This window comes from Pelecanus crispus, chromosome 6 (genome assembly GCF_030463565.1).
Source record: "Pelecanus crispus isolate bPelCri1 chromosome 6, bPelCri1.pri, whole genome shotgun sequence".
Taxonomy (NCBI): domain Eukaryota; kingdom Metazoa; phylum Chordata; class Aves; order Pelecaniformes; family Pelecanidae; genus Pelecanus; species Pelecanus crispus.
In genome coordinates, this window is record NC_134648.1 from 39594579 (window position 1) to 39618977 (window position 24399).

The 24399-nt window shown below is 38.3% G+C and overlaps 1 protein-coding gene across 1 annotated transcript in view; it reads right to left on the reverse strand.

Moving 5' to 3' along the window:
* The window catches only part of CDIN1 (CDAN1 interacting nuclease 1), a 127093-nt gene extending 106963 nt beyond the window's left edge, over positions 1-20130 (reverse strand). The window contains exon 1 of the mRNA XM_075712802.1: positions 20030-20130. Within this exon, the coding sequence (XP_075568917.1) occupies positions 20030-20130 (101 nt within the window). The remainder of the gene's footprint in view (positions 1-20029) is intronic.
* Between the last annotated feature and the right edge of the window lie 4269 nt (positions 20131-24399).

The following is a 24399-nucleotide window of genomic DNA, read 5'->3' on the forward strand; positions in this document are numbered from 1 at the left end:
ACATAAAATTAGCTAAGTCTTTAGTTACAACATGGTAACTTCTGTAAAGTGGCTATCTTCCAATGTTACAGCTTTCCAGCTACACCAGTTCAAGTCTGGGATACAAAACCAGTTTTATTATCTCTGCATAAGAAGCCTTCCATACAATGAAACATTATCAGTAGCTACTACTACTTTGGGAACTACAAAGCCGATACGGTGCTGTTGGGGAAATACTCCTATTACAAATATATTAATACTATGAAAATTCAATAAATATATACATGACAAGAAGCACCTGATGATATGCTCATTTCAGACATAGTACTATCACATTTAAAACCAAGATAAAATTCAAGCTCATCTGCAGAACTATAGCACTAATCAATTTTGAAATTCTCCAATCTCTACTTCAATAAACTATACAACAGCTCAACTCAAAAGGTTTAAATGCAAACCACTTACTAAAAATTGTCTTTGCAGCAAAGTTGATTTCATACCTGTGGTAGGATCAAAAAGAGTCTGAGGAAAAAGACATCCTGCATTGCAGGGTTACACTACCCAATGATAATAAAAAGGTTAAGTGCAAGCATGTGCATACAACTTTGCTGCCTATAGCCAGGGTTATGAGAATAACTGCATGACAAAGCTCCGAGAAGGCTACTTGAGAAGAGTCATCACTTCTATGACCTTGACACTGGTTGGTCCCACAACTTCTATACAATTTAGTGATGTGCGAGAACAGATGATGGTGCAATACATAGAAATGGCAGCATTTAAAATTCATAGTAGCATAAGGCCATTACTTTTCCCACTGGGCCACTTGAACTTTAATAATGTCTGACCTAGTTGGCCAATAAGTTCTAGCAGCAGACAGAGGAAAATTGCCAGTATTAGATACTGTTTGAATGATTTTTCATTTAGAAAGACTTAGAAGTTCCTTTAAGAACCGGGCACCAATTCTTCCTGTAGACACCTCATTTCTTGGTGTCTGTTGTAACGGCGAATATATTTTAAAACAACTGCAGACTATGAACTATCTGTATCAGACATGAAAAAAATAAAATCCAGAGGTAAATACAAATTATCAATACAGGCAATGATCACAAAATAATGCTAGCTCTTTGCAGAGATGAATTCCACCTTCTTTCACCCACACCACAAAAATGTAACTTTCAACAGCAGTAACACAAGTGTAACTCAAAATATGTCACATTCAAATGATTACAAAGTACTTCTAATCAACCCCCCAAAATGAAAAAAGAAGTCAGAATAAAGATGCAATGTTTCCATTCACATATATATGCTTATGATGAGAACAACAACATTATGCTTTAACAGTGGATAAACATTGGCAGATATTATGAATAAAAACTGAACTCTGAAAGCACAGGAACAGAAGAGTGCTATTTCCAAATGAAAAGAAACTACTTTTTGGTCGTCTTATCTTAGTAAGCAAGTAGAGAAAATAGATAGCAATTTGCCCAAGATATTGTTCTGATATTTTTTATTTCCAGAGCTAAACAGCACAGTGCTTGTTGCATGAATATTTGAAACCTACTTAAATGCCAAACCCACACAAAGACCTTTTTAAGTGAAACATTAGTGAAAGAGTATTTAAGTAAAGTCTTTTCCATAAAAACATAAAACTATTTTCTAAGGTTCAATTTTCAAGCTGAAAAATATTTTCAGATGCAATACAGAACCAAAATATATTCACAACACAGGTTTAAAAAATACAATGTCAGTGCTAAAACATGAAATTAAAACTCTCAAATATTCTGGCATCAGGCTTCAATGACTAGTGAATCTTTTCACCTTACACATACCAGAACTTCTCTGGTACCCTTTGATCATCTAGTCAGGGAGTCCATTGATAAAAAGAAACTGATAGGAGTCAAATAGGGTTTGCCTCCCACATACACCTTGATAATCATAGTACTTGTCCTCCAAACCTCCATCTCCTGGTATTCTCTCAAAATTCTCCTTTTAACTCTACCAATAAAATTTCTCAGAAAATTAAATTTAAAAAAGCAAAGCTTGAGACTAGCGTAAGCAAATGATTTGCTCTGTCCTTGTCCTCAACTACTCCAAGTTACTTAGCAAGAAGAAAAGTTTCTAATATCCAGGAAAGAATCAGTGAACACATCCCAAAGCAGAGGCAGAGAGCAGAACACAAGAGACTGAAGAGAAAAAAGCAAAACCTCTGCAAATTCCTCGTTTGCACTTAACTGTACATCATCCACACTTTATTTCAATTTACTTCAGTTAAGATTATACAGAAAACACGTTTGCAAGTTTGAACTCTTTCTCTTAGTACCACAATCTAAATGTTGAACCACTAGACAAAAATACGCAAAAATTGTAGTTATCTGATGACGGTTGTGCAAAGAAAGATGCTCCTAGGCTGCAACAGCAATGGACCTCAACAAGCAGTTAAGGCAAAGAAGCTACAATTTAAACCAGGGATTTATCCCTCACCTTTCCTATCTGCCCTCTTGACAGGGCCAAGGTCCATACACTGAAAAAACATTCACTTAGTAGGCTATTACTAGAAAGAAATACTTGATATATTAATTTTTTGTTCATCTTCCTCATTTTGTTTGGATAACTCTATTGTGCTACTTCCCCTTACGCCAGGAAAAGAATCAGATTACAGAATACCTTGTCAAGAAAAGTTTTTCAGACTCCAATCTTAAATTTCCTGATTGTGGAGAAAGGGGAAAAATCATTCTACTTTATACTTTTTTTCTTCAAACCTATATTGTCCTGTATAAACTAGATGTTTAAATTTAATTTTAGAAAACTATCTTTAGGAGTGAATGGCAATTTGAAGTTAATTAAATTGTTCATTTTATGTTAAAAAATTAGCCTGTATGTAAAAAGCATATCTGTGCCAATTTGAAACTAAATAAATCCCCAAACACCCTTAAACAATTTGCTCCTAAAAATATATAATCAAATTTAGAAAACTATAAATTATATTTAAATTTATTATTTACAAGCAATTAATTACAAAGACAGCCAGGTGGCTTTCATTACATAAATTACTGTTAATGACACTTGCCTCATGCTGCTACTGTATTTAGCATTTGCATGCATCACATGTCAAGCACACACACTGTTGCATAGCTATCTCCAGGGTAAAAAGGGAACACCTTAAGTCAAAAAGCTTCCAGTAACCCAATCAAAATTGTTAATTCCTTAAACAAGTCAGGATCTTATTAATGTTTCCCATACAGCATATAATTTGAAGAATTTTACCTCTACCAAACATGGATGATACAGAGGAGTAGTTTTAAGTAAATTCCAATTTTGGGAACGATACAGATTTAAGGCAAGAAATGAATCCATTTATAGCTAGTCCCCTCGAGATTTTTAGTCTTAAGCCCTAAACAGCATTTATAAGTTTATAATTTTAAAGCTCCTCGTATTTCGGCAACAAAACAAAAGGAAAAAAAGAGAATAATTCTTGTCTATCTACCTAGCCGACAGTACAGTGCTTTGCCTTGTATCTGTAAGTTATTGCACCATATATGTAGATATTTACCAAGTCTACTTTCAGCCCCAGGGGTATAGCTTACTGTGCCATAGAAGGAATAAACTCATTTAATTCTACCACTTACTTCCCTTTGGAAAGATGGCAGATATGCACTAAGAAGGAAACTCAGCTGTTCCTTTTTACTAGTGGTCTTGTTAGCTTAATGGTTGGACTGGATGATCTTAAAGGTCTTTTCCAACCTAAACGATTCTATTCTATTCCATTCTATTCCTGCACTCTTTTTTAAAAAGCTGTCTACCTACAATGGCAGGAAATATGAAGGGAACATCTGACAAGAGGTGATCACAATATTACATTATTCTATCCTAAAACTTCTCTAACCTTCTTTTCCACTCCTACCAACAGGATTTTCCTTTCCCTTCCTCCTCTTTCCAGAGGATTTATTTTTTGGTGTTCTTTGCACTGCTCTGAAAATCCATACAATGACTATATGCTTTGCTTCCTGCAGTGCTGCAGAAAACGTTGGGTTTCCAGAAGAACTCTTATTCCATGCACTAACTGAACAGATTAGTCTCTAATATAAACAGTCAGTAGGTTCACCATATAGCATCACCTTCATTAAGCACCAAAATCTGACCAGTCTTGGCAGAATGGGCCCAGAGGCCTTGGTAAATAAACGTGGAAGCCAAGGAAGAAGGGAAACTAGTTCAACATCAAACATTTGTTCTATGTTAAAATAAACTGAAGATGACCTCAACATGCATCAAGTCATATGGCATAACTCACTGACACTTCTTAAATTTCTAGGAGTTGTCAAAAACATAATAAAAATATACATTGCCATCTTTACATTAAGCACATAAGGATTAGCCTTTGCAAAAAAAAAAAAAAGAAAAAATCCATGAGAAGGGGGTAACTAAACTTCACTGGAATTCAGTGAAATTTGACTGTTAACATCCTTCAGGCAGCTTTCAAAAAGGCCTCACGCAAAACACCCCAACCCTATCCTCTCCCATTTTAAAGTCTTTATATATTGTAGTAAAGCAGTAAAGGCCACAGAGCCTTTTTCTCCTTCAGATTATTTTTAATTTGTTCTTCACATTTAAATATCAGGTCTTTGCATGTTACTTAACTTCTAAGAGTGGCAAATTAGCAGAACTAGGACATCAGAAAACAGTCGAAATTGAGAAGATGGAGGAAAAAAATATTCTGGACTGTTTACATTTCTGCATGTTAGTCAGTAACTAACAACTTCTCTGACACATTCTTATAAAAGAGTGTGTATTCTTATAAAAGTCGAAGAGTCACCCCCTTCCCTTTTAACTAAAGGGCATCTGAACATGTTTCCCAATCAAAAACAGGGATGCTGAGACCTAGTTCATAGAAACCAAATGATTTAGAGGGAAGAAGGGGGCTAAGCCATAAATGAATACTCATTTGAGGTGGATATCCTTTGTTTTCAAACTTCTCCTTTTAAAAATAAGTAAAAGTTTCTTCTATCAACTTCCATTTAGAAGTGATTTCTCCTTCCCCACAACAGTAAAGCTTTAAGGCCAAAAATAGAAGAAAATGTCATGAATGTAATTTTTAGCACAGCAGATATGCAAATACTTTTTTCTCTCAGTACCCCAAAGTATTTTGTTAATGCACCACTTTCCACTAAACCAACCACAAACAAATCTTTAACTTAAAGTTATGGCTGTTCATATGTAATCTGTTACCTGGATTAAAAAAAAAAAAAAAAAAAAAAAAGGCAGAAGGCCTCTCTAGCCACCTAATCACCATATCAATGACACATGCCACAACAGAGAAGCACTAGTTTATTTGATTGATCATGGTAGATAAACTCCAAATAACAGAGAAATTAACAAATGCTTGACATTTGCTCAACATCCATTATTCTGACACTGCTTTCAGGATTTCAAAGCCTGGGAGTATGCTTAATCAACATTCATATTCCCTAGTGAGCTACAGGCACCATATTGCGCCCCGCCTTAGTACTGATGAAAACTGCATATTGGCCATTTCCAAAATGTTCTGGGACTCCACACAGGGCCCCTTCTCTCCCTTGTTCCTGTTCTGCAGTTTTCTTTTAAACACTTCCAAGACAAAAGCATCTGCCAGTTTTTCTCTCTGGGGATGTATGCAAAATGAACTTAACAGTTTTAAGGCAGGAGAAACCCTCACATCTAAATTCATTCATAGGACAGAAAAGGGCCTAAGAGGCCTCTCTAGGGACAAAACCCTGCTGAAATTTTCCCCGACAACAGTGGGAGCTTTATAAAATCTAAGTCCAGACAATTTCCAATTCAAATGCCCAGCATAGCATGACCTTTGTCAGATCTATGAGCCCTAGATGCACCCACTATTTTTTTATTCTAACCAGCACAGACATTAGACAGGGCACTACTGCTAAGCAGGAGGTTGAATATTTGCATGCTCTTCTATTGTGAAAATGTAACAGTGACAGCACTGTGTCGAATTCTTTTCCCCCTAGAACTTTAACTCCATAGGAGAGGCATAGCTGACAGATGACTCTCCCAACATCTGTGTTATGTACACTGCACAGCTGAGGAACCTTGGATCACTGTCACGGCTTCTTGGAGATGACCTACACCTTTCTTGTATCTACCCATGATCAAAAAAGTAAAATAAAAATTTGAAAACACTGTTTTTTTAAATGAAAAGTAAATACGGCAAGAAAGATTAACATAATTTAGTCATTAAGCTGTTCACATAGCAGCTCACCATATGTTGTATAAATGTCCTATACAAAATAATTTATCAGACCTGACACGTTGCACATCATATTGTATTATTTAATATGCTTACTAAAATTTCATGGATCAAGCGCCACTTCTGAAAGCATACAGAAAGCCCTAGAAAATATTTCTTCATCTTCCATGATTTATTTTGATTACCTTTTACAGCTACATGATAAAGTGGAACTTGCAAAATTACGAGGTTAAGGTTTACATAGCTATTGCTTCATATACTAAAATATAACAAATGACTCTATGTCTATATACCATTTTACTTGCATTTAATATTCAGAAGCACATTAAACTAAGCACGTTGCTTTCGACTGCATATTTTAATAATTTTAACTGGTTATTTCAGTAAACATCCTAATCCACTAATGCAAAGTTCCATTAAAAGATATATATATCTCCTTGATAGAGAGACTAAAGAGCTAAGAATTACAGAATAAACTAAAGCAAACAATTAGCATGTGATACATGTTGACCACCCCAAACCTGTCTACATAGAAATACATTAATTTCTACACAGTAGCTGAAACATCTGAATAATACTTTTAAACTATTGAGATTTAAAGTGTTAGAATGGTAAGCATTTATGCCCAGATAAATGGACAAAATTCTCTATCCAGAAACCTCAAAACCACAAAAATAATAACGTGTAAGAATGATCGCCTGTCACTGGTGAGGTCTGTGTCTAAATAGTAAATTAAAACAAAAAGTGTAAGCAGGAAGCTTGTGGATAATAGTTGTTGGGTAACCAATAGGGTTTGTTTGGAAAAAACCTCCACACTTAGAGGACATACCAAACAGACAGATATGGCTAGAGAAATACTTAGACTGAAACCATGAATTTATTCCATATAGGACCATTTTCCTTTTTCTCTCTCAGATCACTGATGTCAAAGGAACACAATACATATGAGAAAAAATGCAGTCCGACTTCTCTTTTTGGTCAATAATAAATTCTCCTGTTTCTTATAATAGGAAAAAGGAAAACATATTCCTGCATCAGATAACTCATTGCAATGAGGTCATTAAACACTGTATTTGGAACGGAACTTGCGTGGCCTATTGGAGTACCTGCCAACTGGTCAAAGCAAATCTTCCTTTTTAAGCTCTGTAAGAACCAGAGATCTAGCTTATGAGTTATTTTTATCTTCTTATATTTTGTGTATCCAGGATAATGCATTTGTCTAGGAAGACACATTGCTCAGCTGTCTTGAAAACTGAAGGACAGCTGCATTGACAACATGCATTTTATATTAATGCTGGAAATGGCTAATATTCAATAGCTTTTTCATCTGTAGGAACCTACACTCACTCTCTGGCTATTAATTATTGTAGTTTGCACCAGCTGTAGCCTCATAATACACATCTGCATTCCACAGAAGAAGTGCAATAAAGAACTGGACATTACCAGTATCAATAGTGGACTGCTAAGAAGTTCTGCCATCTCCTAGACAACCACAAATGGAAATAGAGATACACGGTGTCCTTATTGCTGTCTGAGTCCTCAATTAACAATGAGGAACTCCAAAAGACCCTTTATGTTAATTCAGTCACAAAAGTGAGTATTACCTCTATTTTGGTCACAGGTTTTATGCTGTCTTTGAAACAGTTTCAGACAGGCTGCATTACACAAGAGACTACCGTTGCTATCACATGGGTCTTACTCAAAGAAATATCTGACATTCTTCTTTCTGTGGAAAAAGAATGTGGCTATCTTAGGACATCTTTATTCAGTGTTGAGGCTTCTGGAGATATCTGGGAATCAATGCTATCAAATGTTTCCAAGACCTTGCAGGCCTAGATACAGATATGCAAATAGAGGCCATTCACCAAACAATAAAGTCCTCTTCAGCACCACATCCAGACCTGACGCCATTTTGCCAGTTTGGATGTACAGCAACATTTGCTTAAATATCCTATTCAGATGAGAAGGATAAAGCAGGGGACTGAAGTTCAAGAATTCTCCACCATAAAGCAATGAGTCTGTCACTATCAATCAGGCTACTGGATATCCTGGAGTGTGCACTGGAAGGAATAGCATATCCCATTCACATCACTACCACATTCAAAACGTTATGGACACCAGAATTTAAAATAACATGTATGAAAAGAAATCATAAGATAGATAAAAATGTTTTAATTGCTGACAAAACAGAAGTTTTCAACCTGAGGGGTTCACAAACCAAAACATTTTTCTCACGACAGGCACAGACTCCTGTTTGGCAAATTTAAGCCTGCTGACAGGAAGTTCATTTACATTGAATTCTTCATTTGAAGTCCATGGACAACAAGGGCTCCATGAAATACAAGCTGAAAACTAATCATAGAGCGTGAAATCTTAGCATGCCAATGGGAGTTTGAAATCTACTTGTATGGTACCAATTAGTCAAACAAACAAATGAACGAGGCTTTTAACCATCACTGGATCTGAAGGAAACAGCAGTTTTTTCCACTCCTCTTCCAATGCTGTTGGGGTTTTTTTGGTAACAATACTCTATCAGGCTTGTCTTAGAAGACAATTTTAGTAGGATCGGTTACTGTATCCCATATTCTTACAGAAATTAATCCGTACCATTATTTCGCTCAGTTTGAAGTCTAATACAAGCTTCTGAGACTTTCACATTGTGCATATAGATATGGTATTTTCACCAGGAACTTAAAGGATAAACAATTAAAATGACTCTCATAGAAGCATATATGTTATTTTATTAAGTGATGTGATAAGCTTAGGGGCATATATCAGGACCAAAATGGTTGTAGTCATTAATTTAAGTAATAAATCATAGGTCCTGCCACCAATGACAGCAAACAGATGCTAACAAGAAAATGTATTATTTAATATTGTCATGTGTTATAAAAATGTAAGTGTTTAGGACATGTCTTAAATTTTTATAATAATATGCATTTAATACATTACTGTTTTGACACATACAAGAATCAAATTTATAGGTCTCATTCGGCACTTGCTTTCTCTTCTGTGAACACAGAATGGATTCCTGAGGGAAAAAAAGCTCAAGAAGTGAATGTTTCAAATAGAGGTTTGCAACAAAATCGATTTGTTTGTCTTGCTGTCTTGAAGTAAATATCATAAGCACTGAATCTTGTTAGAAAATGAAAACCAGCATATTTGCCTTTATGTAAACAGAAGTTTTCCCTGAAAGTTCCCAGGAAATTCAAACAACTATGAAGTTTATATATATAGACAGCAAAAGATCTTATCATTTGCTACAAAGTTAAAAAAATAATTCCGTACAATCCTTACAAGCAGCATGTCAGTATTGAATAACTCTCAATGAGCCTGCTAAGTTATAATATAGCAGAAGTTTTATTTTCCATTGTGTCTTATTATTTGTTCCCTACATCTGCTTAAATAATATCATGGAATGCTACAATGATTTTCACCAACTGCATCCCTCGCAAGAATGCCCAAACCAACCCAACATCTATGTTAGTTATTAAAAACATGATCTATTCCATTCCTTCCATTCATAGCCACCCTCCTCTCAGGACTCTGAAAGCTGGAGAGCATGATGGTCTGATTCAAGTACTGACATCTGAAAGCGTAGGAAATGCAATTACGCCTTTTGGCAAGCCCAGCCACACTAAACAGAACCACCGTGCATGCACTTTTCCAGCATTGCATCTCTGCTGCTGTACAGCCTGCTGCATAAGGTCCCTCTGCAGGAGGGTCAATTGTTTCTAAGATCACTGCTTTTCCCAAACATTTTTGTTTTGCTTTAAGGAAACCGTTTGTATAATAACACTCCTGTTTGCATTCTGTTTCATTTTCAGTCAACTCCTCCAGGTATCAGCACAGTTCCTTTCTTGCAAGTGCTTCACTCAATGCTTTAAAACACTTGAGGAAGCAGTGATCAGAGTATGGAAACTAAATTTTCTTCATTAAATCTACTGAAGCAGATATTAAAAATGCATTTAATATACTGGGGATGGCTGGTGGGCATCACTGACTGTGACAGGCCAGTTACTGATGAGCTGCTGTCAGACGGCCTTCTCAGCAGGGATCTGTGTCTAAGGCTGCTGAAGGACAGCAATATCTTCCCTTGTGTGTAAGCTCTATTCATCTCCCAAGTATTTACTAAATCACAGACCTCTGCACACAAACCCAGCGTTTCAGCGCATGCTAACAAATGATGGATGGCCTAGTCAATTCGTTATGTCCTGAAAGCGTGATTTCCTGCCATTCCAATCATCAAACCTCTAGAGCCTTCAGAGCTGATCAGTCCTGGAGAATATATTTTGCAGGCTCTATTAAAGGAGTAGAGGTTCTTTCCATTAGTCTCAAACTTTTTTTTTTCCTGGCTGATTTAAAGAGAACTCCCTCCTTCCCCCCTCCTTCCAACAGCACCACTGCTACCACTCTTATCTGTGTAAAGTATTCAGGGCATGTACTGTCAGTGTTAGTAAAATAGCACTCCTGGAACACCAGCCAGTTAAAAAGACAGATTTTGTTTGTGACTACTATAAAACACGACAATCTTTTATTTAAATTCATCTGTACGTCTTTATTATGTAACCTAGACAACCCCCAAAACATTTTGTAACTTAGCTTCTTTGATCAAATACCTTTTACAGCAAGGGAGTGCTCAGAAGGACCCATTTTCTTTGTATTTGCCCAGTGAAACATATCAGAGCTGTCTTAATTGTGTTCCTCCTAAAAGCGTAAGCCACCTAGGAATAAACTTCCGACGTTCCAAAGACAGGTTAGCTGTCAAAGAAATAAAGCTTCTAGATTTCACCCTTTTCATAGCAAGGCAATATACTCGACAGTCTTTCTTTTACATGCTAGAGGAGAAATTTTATTTAGCTTACCTATTCAATGATCTATAGGAGCAGAATATACGTACCTCACACTTCTTATTCTGAAACACTGAGCTTCAAACGAATTAGTCCACAGCTGCTGAAGAGTTAGCTGTCTACAGTACAGCACAGGTTTTGAAGGTGGTATAAGAGATACGAGTAAACTTTAGGTAAATAAGCATTTGGTTACTCTGAAATGCAAAGACCTTGGATTTCCTTGCTTGCTAGGTGTGATCCAGCCATAGCCAGCACAAACCAATCCACATTGCCCTACCGTTCACCTCAACCTTGACCTGGAGATTAAACTCACTTTTATTGCACACAAAGGTCATCTGTGTTAGGTCAAAATTCAAAGTCCCCTGTCAGCTAAGGTTGATATATTCCAACCTTTCCTACTCTAATGCATCAAATTTTTCATGGTGAGGTCATATTCAGCAGACAGTGTATTCAGCAATTTATCGTGCCATTGTAATATAGCCCAGAATATGATTGTCCAAAAAACAACACATGAATAAAATATTTTCCCCTCTGATGTAGCAAATCCCCTCTGCTCATAAAACTAGCCTAGACTTGTTTGCAGGCTTCAGAAGAATGATACAGCATGGAACTGTTTCTGAAATGCAATCAAGAATTACCATTTTTATCATCATTGTCCTTAACTACAAGCAACATGAATATAATGGTATCCTAAAATCCATGAGTCAATTAAAATGCACATATGGTCAGTGTTAAAACTTCCACTTCATCCTTCCTTAACAACCAACATAATCTGGCCTTTAAATCTATAGACATCTGTTGGTCTGTCTGATGACACCAAGCTTGCTTTAGAATGAAATACTTAAAAAAAACAGTGCCACATGACTTATATTCTTATCCTACTGGTGATTATCACAACCATGGAATTTGTGAAGTGGCAAAAAGTACAATCAAATTAAACTTCATGAAGCAACACAGTAATGTACACTGTGACCAAGACAACTCCCCCAGCTTTGACATATAAAGGGATTTCATTTCTCTTTCTTTTTCTTTCTTCCTCTCCTTCTTTCCCTTTTTATCTTTTTCCTTCTCTTTCTCTTTTCCCATTCTTTATTTTCCTTTTTTCTTTTCCTTTTCTCTCTTTTTTCTCCCTTTTTATTTCTTGTTCCCTCCCATTTTTCCTCTTGCATTTTCTCTTTTCCCTCTTGTCTATAATTTAATCTTTTTTATTTTTTCTTTTTCTTTCTTTTTTTCCTGTCCTTTTTCTTTTTTCTCTTTTTTTCTCTTTCTTTCTTTTCTTCTGTATTAAACAAGAACACCTAGCTACAATAGACTCAGAACGTGTTTTCAAATTATAGGGAATTAATTTCCACGTCTGTTTTAAGAGGCCCCCTCCAATCATTGTATTTCACCATCAAATCTTCAAAGGATATAGGATTGGCTTCTAAGTGGTTTGTATAAATTCCTCAAGGCCAAACAGGCTTTCTCTTTATTCAGCCAAAATGAATTTCACAAGTGTAGTAAGTCCTGTTCTGTGTGATTTTTTTTTTTTTTTTATAAAATGAACTGTATTCCCATATGGTGGCACTTCCTGTATTGGAAGGGGAAAAGGTTCAGAGAGAAGGAAGAGACTTATCAGTACTCAAGAATTCAGAAAGTATAACCTTAATTTTGGTTGCGTATTTCAAGCAAAATTTCAAGACTAACATTTAAAATAACTTTGCATTCTGCTAAGATGGACAACATATGTGGGAATGCTTGTAAGGAAAAGTATGATTACACTTATAAAAATTGTAACAGAAAACTACAACGGACTTCCCTGAAAATTAACTTTCATGTTGACATACACTTATACATGTCATCTACTTTTTAGTTAATCGATAACACGCAAACAACTCAGAAAAATCCTTTCCATCTCTTTCCAAACAAATCTGGAAGGCACTCATGTCCTGAAGACCTAGAATTTACATGTGTCAACATAAGAATTTTCTGTCTAAATCCAGCCTGTTGGTATTGGAGAGCCCCAAAACTGAGCAAAACTATATTTCCCATTCTACTCTGAAAGCTTCCACTGCTACTAATATCTAGCTTTTAAATAAGTATCTTACGTTTAATCTAATGAATAGTTCTTCTGAGTTACGTGCTCATTTAGTTAATTTCTGTCACACAATACAATCCCTTTGTATTACAGGGGAGGGTTAGTACCCTTCCTACTTAGGGTCATACCATAAGCAGTTTTTTAGCAAGACATACCAAATCCAACCAGTTACAAGTTCTTTAAGGCTTGTTCACTGGCAATTACAGTGAAAAGAGAAAACCTGAACCACCTTCTGGTTTAGCCTATCAAAGTTGTCGTATCTTACAGGAGATATCCTATCAAGGATTCAAACAGCAAGAACATCTTTCCAAAGGGAACAATACCAGTTCAGAGCTCACACAATTACTCTGTATAGTAAATTTTAATTTAATTTTATGCTTATTTTTAATATGCTACATTTTATTGTAGGTCATTTCTGAAAACTTGTATATTGTTAATTTTCTTCTCAAATAATGAGCCAAGACCTCTTTCTCATCTCTTATTATAAATTTGTTTACCTGTGAGGTTAAATGCAGCTTCAAGTACATAGCAAATTTTAAATTTTATTAGGCTTTTGCTACATATAATAGACAAAACCAAACAGTACTGTAAAACTTTGTTTGCTCTGAAGTCTTAACATAAAAGAAGAAAAAAGAAATACAAAGCTTTAAAAAATCTACTGCTTTCATAGCTGCTCTAGCTATATGCTCCAGATCATTTAGACACAGTACACCAGTGCAAAGAATTTGCCACTTCAAAATAGACAGGGTGGAAATATAGCAAAGGCCATTTAGCCTCTCCCTCCAAGTCTCTGCATCTCCTACTAACTTCCACATTCTTTTCTCTCATGAGCTGGTCTACTGAAATTGATTTATATGTTGGTTTATATAGGCAGAGCATGAATTTATTTCATTGTTAAGCAGTGACCATACAGAAAAGAAGAGGGAGCTTAAAATGTGCCTTTATACTTTCTTTTTTTGTAAAAGAAATAAGTTTCTAGCACTCATAGGCACAAAGGCAACTTTCCAAATGACATCTGCTAGATCAGTGTTTGCAGAGTAAAGAAAAACAGCCTAGTTCCCCTGCTTTCCAAAATAATTAACCAACTATTCAGAAGAGCAGGGAGAACAGGAGAAGTTAACAAGAATTATGTCAGTTTTGCTATGACGAGAGCCTTTCCAGGCAGAAGAGAGTGCAACTGAAGTGTCACACACCAGTAGGTTGCCTGCTCATAGGTAAGATTTCCCCGTCTAATACACCTGTGCTTGAGTCCTGAGCCTAGAGCTCTGAAATCCACATAGACAGCTAGCTGCTCTCTGTTCTTGAGCTTCACTGTCCTCCTTCCTGGGTAACAGCACTCCAAGGAGCACTAGAGCAGAGGACAGAGAATTTTCCTTCCACCTTGACTCAATCTCCAGGCTCCATTAGCAGCAGGTACCAGAACGCAGAAATTGAAAGGGGGAAAAAAAAAAAAAAGAGGGAGATGAAAGAGAGGAGCAGTTCTACCTTCCTGTTTCCCACTGCAACCATCTTGGGCTTATCAGTACTGCTTGATAATCTAAGCAACAGAACAAAGGCAGAATGAAATTATTCACTAAAAAGCAATATATTTCCTTGTAAATAAAACTGGCTGGAAGAGGAAAACCAAAGGCATATCTACCCCCAACTCTAAAAACCAAAAAGAGAGGCAATAATGACACTGGGAAAGAGGAAGAAAAAAATGTTAACTCAGTCTTAAATGGCTGGTAAAAGAAATAATATTGATGCCATACATTTAAACCTCTTTAGGGCCTTTGTTTCAGTATGAACCATCACTGAGAAAGTGATAAAAATGAGCAAATAATAAACAGATTAAATTTTCCAATTTACATTGTGAGACATTACCATGCAGATAACATTTTTTTTTCAAATGAAAAATCTTGTTGGGATGCTTTCCAGGCCTGGTGCCATTTAATAAAGCTATCAGTAATTTGGAGAAAAAGCAACATAACTACTGAAAATGTGTGTAAAACTTGAAGTGATATTAAGTAATGAAGAAGACAGGTGTACATTCCAATAATCAAACACGAAGTTACATAAGTTAAAACCAAATATCCATACTCAAATATCAAGTATATCAATATGAACCTGTGCATCACATTTTTCTCTTGCTTACTGGGAAAAAAAGGAAGGGGGAAAAAAAAACCCCAAAAGTTCTTCTCACATTTATGCCACCTTCCCTTACCTTTGTGCTGTAAAAAAAGCTCTTCCTGGTCACTGTGAAGGAAACTTTCACAGAAGGGACACAAACAGGACAGTACTTCTTTGAACAGATGCACAGAAGAAAAGTGAAGACCTGCAAAGAGCAGCTGCTATAAATTCTAATACTTTGAAATCGTAGTACTTTGAAACTCTCTATAAACACAGTTTGCACTCAGATAGGCTCAAAAAAGAACGCTTCTTTTACAGGAATAAAAGTGAAGGTACTGAAAGGGAAGTTGGGCTAGAGGCACTAAGTTTGTTTAACAACTTTAAGCAAGGAAGAGAAACAATACAGACTGCACTAATTGTGCTATGGAAGAATACAGCACTCCTAGATGGAATGAAATATGTTTCACAATGGTTCAATGCAAGAACTTGAAAAACACGGGGTTTGCATCTGCAAAAGATGCAAGGTTACTGAGCCAACTTGCACTGTCAGAAAGTTTCTGGAATCCCCAATTCAAGTACAATGTAGCGTAAGAAACTCAAAAGATTTGGAACAGAACCAAACCAGGAAAAACTTTGCAGAAGAAAAAACAAGACAGTACCATAATGAATTGGGTCAGCAAACCTTACACCCTTAGAAAGCCTGGTAGAGACCAGAGGAAGAGTCAATCAAGAAAACTGTAATATTCAATCAGAATTGGACACAAAGACAAGCAGCAAAATATGTACAAGGTATAGATCTGAGAAGGGTCCAGTCATTTGTCAATCATGTTCTATTGGTAAGAAGCTTCAGGAAAAGTTGCTGAAGAGAAACTATGTATTCTGCCACATACAGAAGAACTGCAATTTTTTTCCCTCCTGGAAACAACTGAACTGAAGTACTAGAATATCAGCTTGGGTATAAATCAAACCCTTAGAAGCGGGACTTTTCTGGACAAGTTAAAATAGTCTTTGAATACAGTTAAAAGTGTAAAGGTCTAACCTACATCTTGTCACCATAAATAGGTAACACTAAGGTGATTCTTATGCAGAAGATTTTACTTGTAGGCAGCTCTAACTACTATTTAAGAGAGAAACCAGCACTGAAACGATAGAGATTGTAACTGCCTCAGAGCATTTCCTGCAATACCTTACATTCCCTACAACTAGCCTTACAATAGGTAAGCCAACTTAGACATTAGGTCTCATTGAGAACAGTATCACAGAAGAACATGAGCCCATGGCTAAAGAGAAAGTGGAAGAATAAAATACAGAAGCTACAAAGAAAATGACAAATTATTAGCAAGTAGATAAATTCAGGTGAGAAACATAGCAGAAAAGTGGTATGCTTTAGAAGAGCACAATACAGAACATACAGAATTATCAGTCCAGTGGTATATAAATTAAGAAGCTCAAAGGAACAGTGATCCAATACTCACAGAGATTTATCGTGCTTAGTGCTCAAAATTACATTTTGATAATCCTCAGGTCATCCAAAACTCCTGCTGCTAAACATGAACACATTACAAGCTAAGCATGTAACAAACACTTTAAGAATAAATAAATAAATAAATACATCAGTAACTGCCAGGCATGGAATACAAAGTGCAGTACTAACAGAAAAAGAACAGCAATTTGATTCCTGAGTTTCTATTTTTGCAAAATAACTGGATTTTAAGCAAAGTAGACTAAATCCATGTTACAGGATCGTAAAAAAAAAAAGTAAAAAAGTCTCAATGCTTGCATAAAGATAAACAGTATTAGAAGCAGTCTAATTTTAACTACGTGACATTAATAAATCACGTGGCATCACCCTTTCGAAGCAGTAAGCTCACCTGATGAAGTAGTTCAATAATAGTAAAGAACAAACTACTCTGTTAAAAATTATTTAGATTCACAGGTCATGTTAGCAGCCACCACATAGCATACCTATACACACTAAATTGTAGCAACAGTTTTATGGAAATTAGAAATTATTCTTAGGGAGAAATTGCAGAACAAGAGCAGGCCCATAACGAAGTGTGAAACATACTTTATATAAATAAGGAGCATAAACTGTGAGTCTTCAAGAAACACAACAGACAAGGGAGGAACCCCTAGAAAGGACAGTATTAGAAAAAAACCTGAGCAGATTAATGCAGAAATCCAAAGACTCGCAAGATCTATGAGGCAGTAGGAACCAGAAATACCTGAAAACTGTCAATTTATGTATTGCATTACCAGTGGAATACTGGTTCTTCCCGGGGAAAGATTGAACATGCAAGGTGAAAGCAGCTATTATAGATGTTAGTACTTTCCAGTGTGAATCAGCAACTGTTACCATATAATAATGGCAAACTGGTTATGGACAACTTCATCACATTGCAAATGCCATGATAGATTCTGGAATATTTTGTTAAAAACACTGAATTAGAAAGTTGGAGTGGGTGGACTGGGGGTTTTGTTTGTTTGATTTTGCTTTCCATAAAGAAAAAAAGCAGCCAGAAAGTCCAATCAGACCCATCTTGTCTAGAAGAGAATGACACAGGTTCTAGATTATAAGAAACTTATTCCACAGTTGTAAAACTAATCATTGAAAAAGCCTCCCCTTTAGCACTTAAAATGGCACACAAGTTTCCAAATCTCTGCAGCTGGCCTCTTTTACAAGATAACAGTTATAGAGACTGCCTGTTTTTCACGTTGTAACATGTATCTATTTCAATACACCTCCCTTGCTGCTAAGCCTGGAATGCATTTTTTTTTTTTTTACTGCATGTCAAAATCATTAGCCCAACATTTTGCTACTTCAAACTTTTTCTCTGAGGGTCTTCTGCATCTGTCCTGCTGTGAGAAATAAACAAAAAGAAAACAAAGAACCATCACTTGGTGAGCCATTCACAGAAAGGAGACATGCAGACTGCCTCAAATTATACTTCAGACAGACAATTTTAAAAGAAGGTATCAATTCATTCATCATTAAAATGTAAGATTTTAGCATTCTCCCCGGATGGACAAACAAAATTCAGGAGAGGCCTACAAGCAGAATTCAGAAGAGGGCATTCTCATCTCATAATGTACGTAACAAGATAACAGTATATTAACCCAGCAAATCATGGAAGCAACTACTATAGCTCATCTCTGCTTTTAAGTGTTCGCCACACCTGAGCCAGCTGCTTTGGAAAAAATGTAATTTTTTCCTGATATACCTCTACATTGTTATTAGTATGTAGCTTTTCGGTAGTCATTAAGTTCTGAAACAGAGGAGTCAATAGATCTCTTGCAGCGTCGAAGGAGTGGACTGGGAAGTAAAACGTATCAGCAGAAAGGCCTGGTAGTTTTCTGACAAACTTATTTTCCCTACTACAGACACTCATGTGCCTATGGATCTGTCTTGGAAGCAGGTTCCTACACACAGTGACTGACCTGGCAAACCATCCAAATTCTAACCTTCTTTCAAGACAGCTTTATAAGGAGACTAGAAAAAGAGAACACACTCTCTTCTAATTTCATTAGCACCAAAGTGATAAAGCCAAGTCTAAGCTCCTTAGACATATGCTGTCCAGCAAGAGGTTTCCCAAGTTGCAGCAGTACTGTGCAAGATGAGCTGGGCTCCCAGCAATCCAACTCACTGAACCAACCACATTGCTTTAGCATGGCTTCTTCTCTATAACAGGGTTATTCCCTCAGCTTGATTTTTAGCTACATTACACACTTCCCTGAAAAGGAAAAGATTTCACTGGACTGTTTAAAAGCCTAAGTTAATGTTGGCTCTTCATCTACTTACTGTAAGTTATACACAGCTTCAGACAGTTTCCGCAGCCACGCTTGTGGTAGGAGTAGCAAGGCTCGCTCAGGAAGCATAGGAACGATTTTCTGTTTTACTTCTTTCTCTCTCTCACCAAAGTAAGCACAGCACTTAAAAAACCTGCAGTTTTCTGGTGCATTTTAGACGGCACCACTCCTTTCCCCACAGAATCTGATTTGCTTTCCTGTCCAATTCAGCACTAGTAATCCTTCCCCCACACCCGAAAAAAGAGAAAAACCTTGCAACGTGTCCTTTACAACTCTGTTGTTGTTGTTAATAAGCAAATTTTGGCAATGAAGATCACTGCATGGAGAACATTCTGCCATGTACACCCTTCCATGCTGGCCTATGGTCATTTGCAAAATGTCTTTTGACAATTCTGAAAGCAGCTCAGGCGAGGAAGCAGATGAATGCTCACATATAAGTAGATGATCCCTTTTCCAGCCTTCAACTGGAGAGCAGCACCAAGTAAAGAGTTATGGGTCCGGAAAGCCCCTTTTCCCTAAGCCACAGGGGCAGGGGTATTGCAGGCCGGATTCCACCCTTGGTCTCAGCTGCAGAGGAATGGGCTGAGCCTTAAGGCTTCATTCACGTAAGAAGATCTACTTGGTGTTTAAGAGCCTCACGAGTGACCCGAGAGCTTTTATTTGGCCGTGTGGCGGGGGCGGGGGGAAGCGCTCTTTATTTTGTGCCAACTTCTCAGGTCACAGCGAGCGAGGAGCCAGGGTGCTCCTCGCAGCAGCTTCAGCGAGCTGTCACTTGCCGTCGGTGACCGTGTGCGTGTCCGAGTGATTGTGCACCGTGTGGGGCCTGGAACTGGGGGCAGCGGCTGGAGCTGGCGGAGCGGCCCCCTGCGGCCCCTCGCCCGCCCGCATTGAGCTCGCAGGCCGGGGCCCGGGGCCCGAGCCGCCCGCCCCGCGCCGGGCTGGCGGCCGCGGAGGGCAGGAAGCACTTACCTAGGGAACTTCTCCTTCAGCTTCCTCAGGCTCTGCCGGGTGGGCTGCACATGCCCCAGGAACTGGGCTATTTCATCGTACTGGGCTTTGGTCAGCTTCATGCCTCGCACCGCCTAATCTGGCGGCGCCGGGCCTGCGCGGCGGCGGGGGGGGCGAAGGGAGCGGCCTGCGCCGCTCCGGCCCTCGGCACCGCGGCCGCGCCGGGCGGCGAGAGGCAGAAGGCCAAGGTCGCGGCAACCCCGGGGCGCCCTTTGCTACGAGCCCGGTGCCGAGGCAGGCAGGGGCGGCTGCGGCGGCCGCTTCCCGCAGCTCCGCCCCGCGGCCCGGCCGGGGCGGTGCGGTGCGGGGGGGGGGGGGCGGGGAGAGCCGCCATCCCGCGCCGCTCGGCTCTGCGCAGCCGCCCGGGCGGTGAGGGGAGCGCGCGGCCCTGGGCGCCGCCGGCCCCGCGCGGAAATGGCGCTGCCCGGGAGGTGTCGCCGCCCGCGGGTCTCGCCCAGAGGCGGCCGCTTTGGCCGTGCCCGGGGGCGGAGGAGGGCGCTGGCCGCCTCATGGCCGAGGAGCCGCCCGCTTTGCGCCCTGCAAGCCGCTCCCGGCTGTCTGCGAGGGCGGCGGCGGGGCGGGGGCGGCGTAGGGCAGCTCCGGCGGGGCCTCAGCGCGCCGCCGCCGCCGCCGGCCTCGCTGCCCTTGGGCCGGGCAGAGCCAGGCGCGCCCGAGCGGCCTCCGCGGTGTGCGGGCAACCTGCCCCGGGGCGAGGCGCGCAAGCCCTCCTGTGTTAGTGCTCTAAAGTACACATTTGGAGGCCCTTTCCAACAGGCACTTTTAAATGACTCTTTCTTCCGGTTTAAAGAAAAAATAAATGCTGAAGTAGCGGGACTGGGGCTGCGGATCCCGACAGGGACCGAGTGCTGCGGCACTGCAGCCTTGCGCATGTGCGCTGAAATGGCTCCCGCTAAATTTTAGAAGAAAACCATCCAAGTTTGTGCTTGGATTCACTTCAAAGTTGGTTAGGTCAACTTAAGAAAATGATACTAAATGTTTAAATATCACCAAGTATGTTGCAAGCCTTAGTTTCTGGGCTGGGCATTTTTAATGACTTAATAACTTGGAAGATAGGTATGGCCTTTTATAAACAACATAAAAAAAATAGAGGTCACGGAGAGAATTAACCATGCATTTGGCTGATAAATACAAATATTCCACTTAATTTCAGTTTACTCGCATTCATGAACTATATACAGGCTACTGGAGTCCTAACCTTGAGGTTGCAGGCACTTAATCTGTGAAATTTGCTTTAAATCTTAAGAAATTAATTTTTAATTTTTATAGATTTTAGGTTCTGTTCACTCACTTTCTCTCTTGAAAGCTTTAGGATCACATTTTAAGTGTTTTTCTGCATCTTAGCCAGAAACTTTACGAAGCTTCTTGCAAGAGTACAAGATCTGGAACTTCAAGGAAAAACAAATAGCATGGGTATGTCAGCAGGGTCAGTCATTTAGAAATATTTGTAAGACTGGTTTCTAATTGAGTGACAATGCCCAGTGAACCCTCTATCACTTGATCCTCATGGATTTTAGTAAGTTTTGTTTGGAACCAGGAGCCTTCCTGGGAACAGCTATTTCTGGTACTATGGCCTAAATATCAATGTTTGAAACTCATTAGTTGCCTCACAGTAAAAGAAAATACAGTGAAGCTAAGCCAAATTACAGATTCCATTCCTTATTCAGAGACCAAAAAATAATATATGAAATTGAAAAAAGAGCATTCTTTCAAAGGAGAGTATTATTTAATGTAAAGATCCTTTATTTTCTTTAGCTCTGTCAAGTAGTATCCTTAATAATAGGAGATACACGTGTTTGGGAGGGAAGGGGGTGTTCCTTTCAATCTGATATCCACTTTAAAGGCCCATAAGGGTATAATTTTCTTGGGCTATAGAAAGGGTCATTTTCCCCTATCTTTCCAAAGACCAGAATTATGACTTTTTCTTTTGAAACAGATTTAAAAAAAAAAAAAAATTAAATGGTCTGTTGCTACCACTGCTCCTTTAGAAACAATCAATAGTGCTTCTTAAAAAAAAAAAAAACACAACAAAACAAAACCAAACAACACCTTGCTGTCTTTGTTGTGGGATAATTACCAGTGAAAGTGTTTTTGAAAACCATAATGTTACTATCTATAACTTCTACCTCTGTTCACTAGTACATGTTCTTGATTTTTTTTTTAATAAGTCAAATGACACTTCAGTCTACAATGCACAGAAGTGAAATAGAAGAACTGCAGTATGAAGTTATCAGTCTGTGGACCAAACTACGAATGTCTGGTGTATGTGTTATGTATGTATTGGATATGTTTTGTAGAGTCTCCTACTGGAACAAGGTTTTGTAGATTTCAAAATTTTAAAAAAGTAACCTTCTGGCATGAGGGTTCTCTGAAACCAAGAAGAGCTAATATGCTGTCATAAGGAGGTAACAACCCTCAGAGATGCAAACTGCTGCTTTTCATCGCAAAGAAGCATTTTGCATGGTGAAATGCAAAAGATAGATGAGAAGTTCTGTATGCAGAGTATAAGCCACTCTTTGCCTAAATTAGTTAATACAGGACTATTCCAATGAAACACTCAAAAATCCAATGAGAAAAAAATGAGATGTTCCTAGCAGAAAGAGTTCATTGCATACTTTTTTCCCAGCAGTCAAACTGCCATTGCAGTTTTACTATATAAAACAGACATCAGCTGTGGACAAACAAAATTAAGCTGTGGACATCTATATTGTAAGATGTTGTAGGTGGTGGAAGTTTGCATAAATTCAATAAGCAACTGGACGAAATCTATCAGAAAAAAAAAAAGCATGAAAAACTTAAATTTACCTTTGGCTCAGGGAGTCTCAGAGCTGCAAATGGTTGGATGCTGGAAGAGTGTTCTCAGGAAGCAACTATGTGCTTGCTTTGTTCTTATATTGCTTCCTTGGTATCTGCCTGTGGCAGCTGCTCTTGATTTTTGCCTTGGGGTTGGATTCCAGTCCATCTACTATATAAAGTAAGTTTACTTCCAAAAAGGACAGAGGACTAAAGAGAAAGAAACTATGGGAAAAACAAATTATTTGGAATGGCAAGTGAGGGGGGGAAAAGGAAGAGGACATCTAAGCTATAGGGAGAAAATAAAGACAGGGAGACAGAGCAAAACACCTGGCAGAGGACTTCCAGTAATGACCTTCATTCCTTGCACGTAGTCTTGGCCACAGTTGGTGTAGGACGGTAGGTAATGGACCCGTGGTCTGTTTTTTGTTTTTTGTTAGTTGATAGTTTAACTGTGATATTAGTAGATGTCTCCCATTACCTTAAGAAGATGATTGCATAGTGTGATTTACAGCCAAGTTCAGAGTTAAAATACCATTCATTATTCTCCACAGAGCTTAAAACCACTGTGTTTTGAGAGTAGGTAATTATAGTGTGATATTATGAGGAATCAATTCATGCACAAAGTGCAAATTTTTATTTGATTTTTATGACCTTACAGCTATCTTTTTACTTTACCACCCCATTTCTTCGTAGGCACAATCTCTGATCCATGTTGGTTTCTGTAACAAAATTAATACAAAGACTGCTAGCAGTCATATATATTTTCCAATCTATTGATTGTAGATGCTAGTGTTGGGACCGACAGTAAGACTAGAATCTCATTTGCAACTGATTGGAGTGCTTGTTACAATTTTCTAATGCTTGTAATATTCCCACTTCATTCAGTTAGGTGCACATGTTTCTACAAGTATTTTTCAGTCTTTTGACATACTTGGTATGATTTTTTTTTTTGTTGTGAAATTCAGCTCTTCTTATTTGACATTTTTGTATCGTAAGAAAAACTCGAGCATGCTTCCACTTAACTTGGTAGCAACTGTATCTGTAACAGGTCTAATAAACACCTCCACAGGATACAGTTGTTACCTCATAAACAAGGAGAACCCTCAATTTATGATCTAATTTATATCCATAGGTTTTAATGTACTTTCTGAAAGTGATTGTTTTGTGAAACAAACCATGGTATCTTCAGTATGTATTAAACAAACAAATTAAAAAAAAAGGAACAGTTGGTCTATACATCACTGTTAAATAGTAACTGTTTTGCCAATTCACAAGGTGATAAGTCACCATAAGTTTCTGTTTTTTTCCCTAAAAGTATTCGTAGGATTGCTTGATACCACAACAGTGTGAAGAACATGACAGCAATAGAAAGATTATACATAGCAGAATACCAATTAAAAAAGGCAGGCAGGTATTGTTTTCCCTCTGTGTCTTGAGATTTGTTCCTCATAATTACAGAAGTCATTGAGGCAAATTAATCTAGTTTTCTGTATTGCTAGTATACCCAATATATCTTT